The 13,700-nt window shown below is 37.1% G+C and overlaps 1 protein-coding gene and 1 pseudogene across 1 annotated transcript; both read right to left on the bottom strand.

Moving 5' to 3' along the window:
• Window positions 1–322: 322 nt before the first annotated feature.
• On the bottom strand, window positions 323–1,250 carry LOC114535299 (annotated as a pseudogene).
• A 4,122-nt stretch (window positions 1,251–5,372) lies between these two features.
• Window positions 5,373–13,700, bottom strand: LOC114535298. Its single transcript, XM_028556669.1, has 12 exons — window positions 13,608–13,700; window positions 13,200–13,313; window positions 12,450–12,546; window positions 12,012–12,230; window positions 11,336–11,706; window positions 10,092–10,259; window positions 9,883–9,996; window positions 9,669–9,785; window positions 9,356–9,449; window positions 8,907–9,284; window positions 6,713–6,847; window positions 5,373–5,686 (listed from the first exon to the last, which is right to left on the bottom strand). Exons 1-12 carry the CDS (start codon window positions 13,698–13,700, stop codon window positions 5,373–5,375), a joined length of 2,214 nt encoding a protein of 737 aa, XP_028412470.1.

Below are 13,700 nucleotides of genomic sequence, written 5' to 3'. Positions count from 1 at the left end.
ACTCGAGGGAAAACAAAACTCACTATTTCCCGAGGGAACGTACATTAAGTGCTTTGTTATATAGGAACAAAAGCATACATGTTACACAACAATTTTATATTATAAACACTTTACCATCAACAATTAAGCCTATGTGACCCGACTTTATAATGTAACAAACAAGCGTTCTCAAAACCTTCGCATGCAGCCAACGATTAAATTAAATTACAAACAATATTTTCGCTTTGAAATGTCATTTTTTGTAGAAGTTAATGGTCACATTTGCTCCGGCAAAAGCCCCAGAATTAAAATTGACCGTTTCTTGGCTGTGGGAGGCAAAATTCTAAGTCAATATAGGTGACTGTGAGCTGTTTGTAGTTTGCTTACAAACAATTTCTTCTGCTTCGTTTCGAGCTTCGTTTACAAGTGCAATTTCACTTGAAGTACTAGCTTCTGTAAAGCAAGCGCTACTGAGCGAATGTGAAATTTGTTTTTGTTTCATCTCTGAGAGTCGTCTTGAATACGAGCGAATGCTACTCTCAGACTTATGCCCAGAGACACGCATAATATGACGAGCTTCAAAATTACAGTCGTCAAGTAAAGAGACAGCTGTCGCCCTAATACAATGATTTGTATATGTTTGTGAAAGTTCCAAATCCTTGGAAATCCGGCTCATTAAAGCTCCTAAAGTGTTTTTACCGACAGGAACATTACAGTACCAAACATCGGAGGCTTCAGTAAAATGTTCCTTCGATTTAGGCTTCTGCCATAAACAAAACAGTTCAGGGTGTAGCTTTGCTAAATACAGTTCAAATGCCTTCACTGGACACAATGGGCCGTCTTGTTCGTACATACGACCTTCGCCAGTGGAATCGTCGGCGTTGTCATGGCCTCTGTGGTTTTTGTCTAGCTCGTCTGTCGCCTGATAAACAAACTTTTTTCCTCGCGTCAGTCTTTATGGCGAACGACTGCTTCGTGAAAAGTCGAAGGTTTTCTCTTCCTCTACGTATTAGATGAAACATGATGTTGAATTAAACAAATCCTTGAAGACTTTTCGGGTCTGGCACAGCAGGATTATAGGACAACTGTATTTTTTGGAGATCCTCGCGCGAAATGGAGTTGTGATGTTCGACATTGCCAAAACCTTGCCGTTTCAGTTCAACAATTGCTGCTTCATAAACTTGATTTGATTTAGCAAATTCTTGATCACTAATGATGTTGATATTCTTTTTAAGTAGAAAATGCCTCTGAAGACCAAACCTCAAACCCATAAGAGCAGATTTTTTGTAGTTTTCGCGATTCTTTTTCCTGGCATTTGGGTAAAAAGCAGCTAAAAGCTTGTCAAGCTCTTCTTTCGACAGTCCTTCAAGGTAATCAAGGTCTCTCGGTGGAGATTCGTCCGAAGAAATTTCGTTGCAAAATGCTATAAAGGTGGCCACAGCATTTTTTGTTGACTTCCGAGTGTTTTCTGAATCCTTTTTTTCTATTAAAAGTTGAATTTCATCGCTTGACAAGTTTGAGAAACGTTGTTTTTTTGTTTTCGGCTCCATAACTGTTTTATTTTCTATGAAGCGGGCAACAATTTTTCACTTGTTTCCCTGGCGGGAAACATTGCATTTATTTAAAGTCATGTGACCACGAATGAACCAATCACAATCAAAATATACAACACCTATATAACAACAACATTTATAGGAGATAATCAAAGGAACATGATGTAGAAAAATGACAATAAAGACACAAAATTCATGTTTGTCCTTTAAGAGACGTCAATTCGCCCACACAAATGATACAGACCGCATGCATTCTGGTGTAATGTACTTCCGTTGCACATAAAAAATTCCCTCACCGACTTCGCGCCAAGGGATGTTGATAAGTTGTAATTTAGGACAGGGTGCGATATTTGTTTAAATGGACATATTTTCGACGACAAGGGACCCAAAAAATAATAAAAATTAACCTAAATAATCAATGTACAGCGCACCCAAGAAGTTAAATCTTCCCCTAAAAATCTTGTGAAACATGCGCCTCTCGTCCAAGATGGAGAGGTATCTGAGGAATCCAAGACAAGTTCAAGATAACTGCTCAAGGGACAAGGGAGTTGTTGATACAGTCATGTCCTGCGATACGAGTAGCATCGTATTATGTTTTTATAGAAGTTTTTAACTATCATACTTGCATGAGCAGTCAGTAACGAATATTTTACTGATAAAATTTTATCATTTATTATGAAATTCATGAATAATTAATCTAACTTCCAATTATTGCGCAGTATTTTGGTCACATGTTAATGTGTAATTCTCCATAAAGTTTTATGAATATTAATTTCATATATTAACTTTGATACAACTAATCTTAATTAGTATTCATAACTTTGTTATACACACATGCCCTATATGCATGAAGCTTAATCTACATTCATTTCACAAATCACAAGCACCTTAAAATATCATGTTCAACATGGCCGCCGAGCAGTAATACGTTTACAAGCCAGTAATTTTATTCTCCCCATATGATTTAAAATTCAAAATGGCGTCTTATAATTTAAAAAGTAGCATTTAAATTTCAATTACTTACGATTTAACGAATTCTCATTCTCAAATATTTCGACATCTTACCCTCTTAAAACCCGAGCAATCGATATCGTTGCAAATGTATCTCAAAACTATGTGAGTTTGACACATCAGGTCTTTTGTAGTAGATCCAATTTTAACTTCCTCCAAAATATCGGCAGATTTGGATATCTAAATTGCTTGGCACTGTATTTCTTTTTGTATCATCACTTATTATCACAGATATGCTCTACAACACAATGAATTGCACGTAACTGTTAAAAACTCGTTGAATGAACAGACCCGTTGAATGAAACAGAGTTTTGTATTGGCGAACATAATAACCACTGATCTCTGCATAGAATACTGAAACGCTGCGTAATTAAGATACGTAAGTGGTGGGCTAGCTGAGGTGACCAGTCATATTGCTTGAAAGTCTTGAAACCCTCTATCGCCACTAGTTCATGGCAACATAGGTCCCACTAGCTTTGCAATTTCAACCATTCCTACAGTATCATTGGCGTTTTATTTAAGTTATACCAGATATATCTAAAAATCACAATATAAATTGGGAGAGAAATTGTGAGGGCATTGTTTATATTTTAAAACATTTGCTACATTCGCTTCAAAATGCACACGCAATTGATAATGCAGCAACATTTGCACATTATTATGAGGTTAACAATTATATTTTGATCACTCTTGTACGTGTGATCAACGCCGGGAGTGTGAGAATCTTTACATTACCTTATATATTTACATTTTTTTCCACAATAACACTTATGTACACCTAAGTAGTGGGGATTTATAGAACATTAGGTTATTTCTAGGGTAAATCTCTATTCTGTCAATCATGTAAACGTTGCTTTTTGTATTGTTTTCGATTGAAAATATACTAAGATTCTGAGTTGTTTAATGAAAGCGGGTTAAAAGAGCGAATTTACATAGCGAACCCTGATCGATATTTATTACACCCCCTAACACCAACGGAGGTTGATTTCAAAATAGAAAGCATGCAAATCTATCGTTTTATTCAACAAGCAAGCAAAAAGTTTTTAACCTTATAAAGCAGCGATAGAACGATACTGTTCATAACTTTGTACTCAGTGCATATAATACTCAAGTTGACTCTTTCAAGTGTCAATCCATGAATGCCGTACGGTATGGGGTCCGTCTCCATTTGTCAGCTTTCACAACTGTTGTTATCTGTCCCAAAAATACCACTTGCTATATGTCCCAGGTATTCGAATGCCAGCAGTTGTAATAATGCGTGTGTCGTGTCCTATACAACATTAGGGACCTTAAGCATGTAGGACGGCAACAAGACGACGACGCGGCTGAAATTCTCCTTTAAATAAATGCTATGGCAAAGTTGTTGTTGTATATTATTAATTGTACCGATTTAGTGAGATATAAGGCGTTAAAAACATTGTTTTTATGTTTAAGGACAATTCTATAAAGCCTAATTCGAGGTAGGGCTCGCTGGGTCCTGAAATTCAACCGTTCTAGGCAAGACGTAAAACCATCATGGGTCTTTAATTATTCATTTCTTTTCAATGACATGACCCATTGTATTGATAACCGTCGTCGTCGCGTTCGCGTCCTACATGCTTAAGGTCCCTAATAACTAAATTGTCCAGTTAGAAAACCAGGACATAATTCAATAAATCGCAAAAATGGATGCAATATTTTACCTTTTTTTTTCAATTCCTATCAAAATTATTATGTTGTTCAAACGCCACTTTGCTATTCCTGAACAGGATAGTTTTTTGGACAAATCCAGGACATAAAAAATGAGCCATCTCTGACCGTAATATCAAGACCGGATATTACGTATAAAATTTACTATCCAAAATTGTTAAGCCATTTTCCACATGCTCCGTAGAAGACAGAATTAAAGGGCAACTTTGTACCCAGGGTAATTTCGCTCAGCCTAGTTCCTAGGCCTCATTGCTTGGGTTTTAAAAATCCGTGACGTCACCGAATGAAACACGAGCAAGAGGCTTAGCACAAAATGTTTTCTAATGTTAACGGCTCATAACCGCCCATTTAATGTTGTCTTTTATTAAGAATTGTTGTAAGAAAGTAAATGTTTGCAATTTACAACACGAACCGTTATAAAGGAAGCAAGAATGAATAATTGAAACTGGCGGATTGAAGCTTATTAGAATCATAAACATGTACGTACGGACTCGAGTTAACTCGATAGTCGATAGCATTGACGGCGAATGACATTGCAACGTTTGTTTGAATATTTCAAAGTTCTGGCAGCATAATTAATTTCCCGTAGCTTATTTCGAGCAAAATATTTGACTTGCGACGTCGAACAAGGTCAGTTAACCGCGTCGTAGATCGTAAACTGACCTCAATATAGAAAGTGGGTGCAAAAAGTCCCTACTTTAGCCAAAATAAAACATTTTGTCCTGGGCCTTTCAATTCCCGCCTCGCCGCGCGTGTACTAAGGAACGTATAAGAGGCCAAATGACTTGGCTGCTTGGGAGTGCTTGCAGGGATAAAATCAGGGACAATTTTTGAAATCTCGACATTTTGTGCTAGACATCTCAGCGTGGCCCCGGCATAATTAACAGCGCGCTTACAAGTCCTGGGACTTGGCTGAATTTCGCTGTAGGTAAAAAGACCCTGGGTAGGAGGTTGCATTAAAGGCGCTGAATTTTACCTAATTATCTATTCAAAACAATGGCCGCTTTACATTCATTCATTCTAATCCAGTGTATTTAGTGGTGTTTTACAAATTGTGCCTAAGCAGCCTAATCACCATGTTAGATTCATACAATCAAATAACCCTATTATATGTAAACAAGTCAGTAGAAAAGTTCTGTATCATGTGCAGGAAGCCCCTGCATCTTCACTATGACTACAGTCGTGCGTAGCCCAAGAGTTGCGAGGACAATCCCATAAATATGACTCTGAACCAGTACATCTGAGATCATCAAGCAATATTGGTCCACTTCCTTGACCGTAGTGGGCAGATTGATACGCAGCAGTAGCTCTACTATATCCAAGCTGACGGCAGAGCACGTTCGCGTCAGTTATATCCCAGTTGTCGTCGCACACCGTACCCAACCCATATGCTGGATGATAAACTTTAACTCTCCCGTAACTGCCTGAACTCAAACTTATTGAGGGCGAAAAACCTAATTGAAAGTAGAAAATAATAATTTCAAACGCAAAATTTCACTATACATATGACTGAAAATTGATCCTATATAAATACATGGGGACGAATGAATATTCATTTATTCGTTTTGCCTGCCGACGGATTTCTTTTGTACTCAAACGTGTTTTCAAGAAAAATTAGTTAGGCAAAACAGAATAGATGAATACGCACAACCCACGCCCCAATTATGCTACATCATCACAAGTAATATCCAGTAATCTTGCGCAATGACCGCTCGCGTATCAGACTTCCCTTTGGTATAGCAACTCAATCGAGTTTGATTGTATAATGTATGCAAATTTATCAACCCTCTTCATTAAGAAAATCAGATTTAAAAAGAATATTACTGAAAATTCATCACTGATGTTAAATTTCAACCCTAAACGTTAGTAGCCCAAATAAATAAATATGAATAATCTGCTATGATTTCGTCAACGTCAGAATCATCTTCGTTTTTTCTCTTTCATAAGCACCGCATACAGAAATTTCAACCCAAAATTAGATTTGAAAGACATTTTAAAAATATGGAATCCAATAATACATCGAATAGTGCATGGCATTTTTATTAAGTCGCAGCTTGTTACGATTCCGTCCATTATTCTGTTGCCGGCGTTGATATATTAGACAGCTTTAGCAGTGACTACGAGTACGACTACGAGTACGAGATTCGTCATCCTCGCGCGTTGTTTGCTTACGCCATCAGCCGAAACTCGTAGTCGTTGGGCTTTCGCCGTTACGAAATTTATCAAAAAACTCGTACTCGAAAGCCCAACGACTACGAGTTTTGACTGATGGCGTAAGCAAACAACGCGCGAGAATGACGAATCTCGTTCACGTAGTCGTACTCGTAGTCACTGCTAAAGCTCCCTATTAATATCTCTAACAACGGTTAAGAAATAAGTCTTCCCTTTTCACATCTTTCCATTTTCATTGCGAGTCAGTATTTTCGTTGCGAGACCAAGTACACACAATATTATGCCAGCACAGATTAAAATCAAATTACCTTTGGGTGCACCTGTACACTCTTGACCGTCTCCAGTGTAACCATTTCGGCATTGACATATATAGGAACCGACAGTGTTGATACAATCTGCATATTGGTGGCAGGTGTAAGTTCCGATAGTGCACTCGTCAATGTCTGCAAGAAATTCGCAAATTTAATAGCAAAAGTCGGGAAATACTGAAATAGAACATGCACTACATTTTGTTTCAGAAAACAAATAAAATTATACTAAAACGACAATAGCCATGAAGAAGAAACTATCCAACTATATGCCAAGTAATATACATGCCAAGGTAATAAAAAAAGCATGCATGCACAAATCAGTTAGACAAGATCACACTTATATTACAATAATTTTTATATAAAAATTAATAAAACACGCAACCTGCCGTGCATTTTTTCCCAATTTTCTTGTAACGTAAATTATTTAAATGTTTATTCTTATACAATATAATCTAGAGGTCTAATATATAACGACCAATTTTTTATTAAAATCATTTTTTGAAATGAAGTTTAAATATTGAGTTGTATTTTGTAATTAATTATATCTCACATGCATGCATGCATTATTTCTAGTGAGATTGTGTAGAGTTGCTTCTCAAAACATAAGGACGACTTTTAAGTATATGCATTATAGCGCTGCTACCATGCAGATTGCACTAGACCTTTTAATGAAAACTTGAAAGTTTAGCACCCATATATAATATGAGCCTGAACCCTCTTTTATCTAAGAAATATCGACGTGTTGACACTACAGTCAATTTAATGGCACGGCATGGCTAAAAATTTTACCCGTATCTAATTTTATTAATGCTCAATTAGGCTACCAATATACTCATATACTCTAGTATATTAGTATAAACGGGGATATAGCGTCCAAGAAAAAGATCATATATATTAAAATCAAAGAGTACGTTACGTTTAACTCAACAGCCAATTTTCCGACCAAAGGTGAAAAATTACTAACGTACACGTACACGTACCAGTGACTATGTCCAGTGAAGCCAATGCGATATTGGCAGTTCACGCGTAAAAATATCATATCTTGTGGCAAGTCTGTTCACAAGCTTGCAACAACAACATTTGTTCGCACTGCTTGTCCCAAACTGTTGACGAAATGGGACAACTTGTTAACAAGTTGTAACAAACTCAAGTTTATTGAATCAAAAGACTTGCTACAAGTACAAGGCTTTGTCGGAACGACAGGTCTCGCCTTCGGCTCGTGTTTCGCGCGCTTTTCTTAACTCTCGCAACATTCCCGCGTGTTTGGATCAGGCCATCCAAACAAGGAAACTTTAGTTAGAAACATTAAGTAATTGTATATTCATGCACTATAATTATATAAAGATCTGTGTGACTGTGTCCTTCGACAGGATTTACAGCTACGGCTCTGGGACAGCACTATATATAGCTTATATAGATATACTGTCAACGTATGTCAAAGTCAACCCCGGTGTAGTGAAAGGAATCTCAAAAGTATTTAACCCTAATCGGAATGTGCGACTTTAAAAACGAAACAAATTATTTTAAGAACCTAATTTTTATTAAGGCAAAGCCGATTAAATACTCCAGTTTAAAAACAGGATAAACAAAAAAACAAAACAGAGGGAAAGTTCAATGAGACTTTCGAGGTTACATTTTGCAATGAAAATGATCAAAATAATTTAGGAAAGCACTATCTCTAATTCGGTAATTCACCACTAGCAAAGGAAATGGCAGCCAAAAGGTAAAACAGTAAAACGTAAGTTTCTTGCTAAAGCAAATTTGTCTTTGAATCCGTGTAGCCTTTAAAACAATCGTCTTCAAATACGCCTGAGTACGACGCTTCAAATACGTTTTAAAAAACCGAATGCTTAAACTAAAACTTGCTTTTGATAAAGAGAAGAGGTCAAAATATGCGACGACTAACCTTTTTCTTACGCACCGTCACATTGCCTTATTTTTCACAGTGCCAAATTGACACATTCGATTGCTAGACCATTGCATGATATGCTATAGCATCAAGAATGACGAGTTGATTTATGAGTAATTCATATATACACACTTCGCATCGCGTTGCAGTTGCGTGGATTGCATTTTTCTCTTGCACAACCTAGCTGTATAACATAGATTTACACGTAAACCCTCCACAGTTGTTGCATGAATATGGTACTTTGTAATATTTCATATATTTTCCAGAACTCTCTAGACAAACCTGTTTTGCAGGTAAACCTTTGACAGTTGTTGCATGATGATGGTATCCAGTAATAGTTCATATCTCTTCCTAAACTCTCCACACAATCGTTTTTCTCGCTGAATGGTGTGAATATTTCTGGAGCCCAGTGTGTGTACGACACAGATCCTCCATCGGTCCATAAATACACGGCTTCATTTGCTTGATCATTAAGTCCAATCCAAGATGGTCGACCATGATGGAGATGCTGAACAAATACGTCTTCTTCGGCACTTTCAATTCCGACAAGATTTGCCCCGTATCCCATACATATTGAAGAGGCATTTGACCACGTCTGACACTCTGACTCCCGTTTGTAGCAAAATCCATTATAATATACCCAATTGTGTTTGCATATTTCTATTTAGAAGACAATATTATGATCGAGAGAATGTCTACTGGAACAAAAAAAAGGAGGGAGTAGCCGATACCTCTCAAAACCACATGAGAAATGGTCACGGCGTCATATCCATTACTGCTGTATAGCTCTTTAAAGCAGATCTCGAAAGATGAAATATTTACCCCCTGAAAGAAAACAGGCAAATGATAGGAGTTTATATTCAAGTTATATTTACATTTAGACTTGCGACCATAGAAATATCGCGAAACACTAATCGGCTTACTTTACGATAAAATAATTGAGTAACAGTAGCTTGAGTTAACATTGGTGGAAAACCATCATATTTATATCTCATAAACATCCGATGGTTACAATGAACGCTTATTTTTTCGAGAAAATGCTACCTCAATCCAAGCGGAGATTGCGTTGTGTTTTGGGTCTACATTTCTTCCAGATGTGCTGTGTTTGGGTGTAACTAGCACGGTTGGCGGTCTCGTGTAATTTGCCGCAAAAGAAACGTTCTAGGAAAATAGGTTAGGATACTTACTTTTGATACTCAGTAAATGCATGTATACGCACTTATTCTTTCCTGCAAACTTTATTACGGAATTCAAATACCTGGCATTGTGCGTAATTAGTACTGGGCAAAGGATCTCTGTTTGTCTGGGCGAAATTAGTGGTAGCATGTTCACTAAACAGAGGTTGTTCATATTTTTGAAAAGCCAACCAGTTCTAAACAAGAACCAAGTGTAAATTGCATAATTTACTAATGACGCTAGAAAGTTTGGCTTGCAGAGAGTAATGGCATACAAAAATTAATAACTTACAACATGGATGTCCTGGTGAGGTCCATCAAAGTTTTGTAGCTCGCGCAAACAGACTTTAAATGACGAGCTTGTGACATCTTCCAACCAAAGAGAGGCAGCGTCGTGTTTGAGACTAAGTCGATGATGTTCTGCAGTTACAAGCACAGCCGGTGTGGACGAAAATGATCCCTTTCGAAGTCAAAATATTGCACATGATAAGTGATATGACATGGCATGGGTAATTTGATATGCATGTAACTTCCAATCATTAGGCAGCATTTTGGTCACATGTATACATCTGTAATTCCCCATAAAGTCTTATGAATTTGTAATTCATATAATTATTAATTTTGATACAACTAATCTTAATTAGTATTCATAACTCTGTTACACACATGCCCTATAATTATGCGTTAAGCTTAATCTATATTCATTTTACAAGCACGTTAAAATACTCCCAGCCGATCTTAATTAATGCATATACAGATCGGCTGCTCGTATTTTAACTTGTACTTAGAATTAGTTTGAGTATATACAAACAAGTTATCATGACAGGAGTAAATCCTCAGGTTCGCGCGCCGCACTTTTCAAGGTAATGGTTAATTGGTTAATTGCCCCGGAAAGTAGAACATTATGAATTTATAAATTTAGAAAAAATTCCTAGGTTTCTTAGGTATACCCTCGATGAAAAAAACAGCTTTGCTCCTGGGTTTGCTAATATTTCATTGGGTATTTCGAGGTCCGATATTTGGATTCTTGCAAGATGATGCTTGGTGCTTTTTAGATTACATTTTCATGATTTGGCTTCACGACGAGGGGGAATGAATTATTTTTCTGACTAAGTTGCACTCATTTCATAAAGGATCAATTTTACTTGGGAACTTAGTTTGTGAAGGAGATTGCTTTTCTTGACGTGTGTGGATTATACTAAAACTGATGGTGATGTCCAAACTGATGTATATTCTAAACCTGCTGATGTACATCAGTATTTAAATTTTAAATCTTGTCACCCTCCACACACAAGAAGGCGCCTCCGTATAGTCACGGTTTTCTCTCTCCGTGTAGTCTTTTTTTCCCCACACGAGGTTATAGTTCATATTTTCTTGATAACCAATTTGGCAGGGTGAAGGAGGTCAACAGAAATGCTTTGTTGACATGGAAGAAAGGAGTTGGGGATAGTAATTAGTGGGCTTAGGGACCTTTAAAATCATCCATTTTCAAAACAAAATAACTCATAAAATATATAAGGTAAATATATCCCCTACCGAAGATATGTCCACATCTTGGCACTTAGTTCCGGCCCACCACTCCGGCATTACAACTACGCCGGCCAATCCTCTGCTTGGAGCGCCTTGATAGGCCATATATTCAACAGTAGCGAATCCGTGAGGTGGCCCTTCATTTCTTCCTGACTCCATCACACAAAACGTGAAATTATTGTCGTTGATATCTTCTACCCATGATACCGCTGCATCATGAACTTGACTCGGATCGTTCACGTGGCTCACGCTAATCTGCACGTGAACAGGCTTTTCAGGATAGAAAGTTAACGGGTCGAATTGTACAGTCTGGCAATGTGAATCTGACCAGCGAGGAATTCCAGGGACTTGTCTTCGTCCTCGTGTCATCGGAAAATCTTTAAAAAAATATAACTTTGTATTTTTTACACATTATCTCCGCTTTGAATAAATTGCAAAATGTATACCAATGAACGTTTGACTGTGGTATTAGCTTGAATGATCGTTTATGCGGAATAGGTGTTGGAAACTCATCTTTTCAGCTAATTGAAAGCATACCCTTTTTATTCATAGAAAATGGTCCATCTTATAGCATCTAACCTGCCATATTGTGAAATCGCTATATAGTTGAACGTGGAGCAATTTGTACAGTATAAACTTTTCACAGTAAACTTGCTCACAGATTGATTCAGACAAGTTTTACCTCTGCAACGCCCATGATGGTAGTATGTATAGTTTGCTTTTGTTTGACAAACTTCCAGTTGGAATACGCAAACATTGGTAAAACTTCTTCCATTTGAAGCGCAGAAATTTTGTTCCACTGAAGGACAATCTGTCACACAAACACATCGTGCATCGTAGGGACCAAACGCACGACAAACTGCAAACTTTTCACAGGTAACGTCAAGACAGGGATCAAGGTCTATGAGAGAGTGTTAATGTGTAAACTGTATTTAGGTGCAACTGGCATTGATTTTAGCAGGAAAAAGTCACGCGAACATGCCATCGTTACGCGGTCTGTACATCAATTCTATTTTCATTGTTAGATTTGGCTTAACTTTCACTTATAATCGTTCCAGGTAAAGAAAAAAGGTCACTGCATACAATGAGATATAATTATATAAAGATTAACATTGCATACCTCCTATAGCAGCATAGTCGATTGTGATAGGTTCATGATTCCCGTGTATTCCTGGAAGGGCTTCTATGCATACTTCAAACGCTGTGATACTTACATCCTGTAGTAAAGACAACCGCACATAAATATATACATGAACCACAGAACAAAAATTCCTCGAGGTCGAGTCCTGTATAATAGACCTTTCTTATAATGACGTCAAACGCGGAAAGTCTGATGTTACATGAAATTTGATTGGCTCCACAAAACAATTGAGCCAATCAAACTTCGTGTAGCATCATACTTTTCGCGTTTGACGTCATTATAAGAAAGCTCTATTAGATTTGTTGCTAAATTAAGGTGCCTGCTACAGTCTATCGAAATTGTCAAATAAACATTTTGAACAAGAATATTTAGCCATCTAATTGATTGGCGTAAAAATTCGAATACTTTATCGATAGAAAAGCTTGAAAAATTCTGTACAGTGCGATTTTTTTAAATAACTGAAATGACATTTTTCGCCATAATTATAAAAATCGCACTGCAAATAATTTTATAAGACTCTTCAATCGATATTGCATCCAAAGTGTAAAATTTTGATAAAAACGAGGTTCAACTCTATTTGGAGGCCATTTTGAAACGTCTCTTCAGCTATAGCAACGGTTGCAAAGCGAAAGTTCGAAATAGACTTCGTCTCTAGATATGTTGCCTAAAAGTTAAACAGGTTTAATGCCACTGTTCAAGATGTGTATTTCACAATTTCAATAAAGCTACCTTCACCCACGTCACAATATTTTGGTCTCTCAAAGATGACGGCAAGCCTCGTCTACGGTGTGCGCTAACAAGAACTGCCGGCGGCTCATGAAAGCGACGAGTTAGATTCCGAACCTGCAATATTCGAATATTAATATATAATTTTCCCTTAATTTATAACCACAATTTTATATACACATGGTGAAGTCATTACCAAGACTAGATCGTAGAAAAACAAAACAATTAACATATAACATTCGACATTCGTAGTGTCGGCACATGCAATACAGTGGTATAAAGGATGCATGTAAGGATGCAAAGTTGATAATAATAGTTCAGTTTAAAAATTTCATTTGTTTATGTGACATTGTCACATAAATCCAAAATCCGATCCAAAATCTGCTTTCGGACGTTTATCAAATTTTTTACTTCTAGATTTTGAAGGAAAACATCTGCTATCCGCCATCTTGGACTTGCACTTCGTATCTCACGCCCGTATTCTAAAACCTGACCCACACTCAT

The sequence above is a fragment of the Dendronephthya gigantea genome, unplaced genomic scaffold (assembly GCF_004324835.1).
Source record: "Dendronephthya gigantea isolate DGI-Jeju-01 unplaced genomic scaffold, DenGig_1.0 000115F, whole genome shotgun sequence".
NCBI lineage: Eukaryota > Metazoa > Cnidaria > Anthozoa > Malacalcyonacea > Nephtheidae > Dendronephthya > Dendronephthya gigantea.
Note: the sequence above shows the minus strand (reverse complement) of the source record. Positions and strands in the feature narration are given on the sequence as shown.

Excerpts from the sequence above, each read along its gene's own strand:
- LOC114535298 (XM_028556669.1), bottom strand. The coding sequence starts at position 13,700 with ATGAGTGTGGGTCAGGTTTTAGAATACGGGCGTGAGATACGAAGTGCA. Across the intron at positions 12,547-13,199 it reads ATATTGTGACGTGGGTGAAG|GATGTAAGTATCACAGCGTT; the intron begins GTAGCTTTATTG and ends TCTTTACTACAG. Across the intron at positions 9,997-10,091 it reads CTCACCAGGACATCCATGTT|AACTGGTTGGCTTTTCAAAA; the intron begins GTAAGTTATTAA and ends GTTCTTGTTTAG.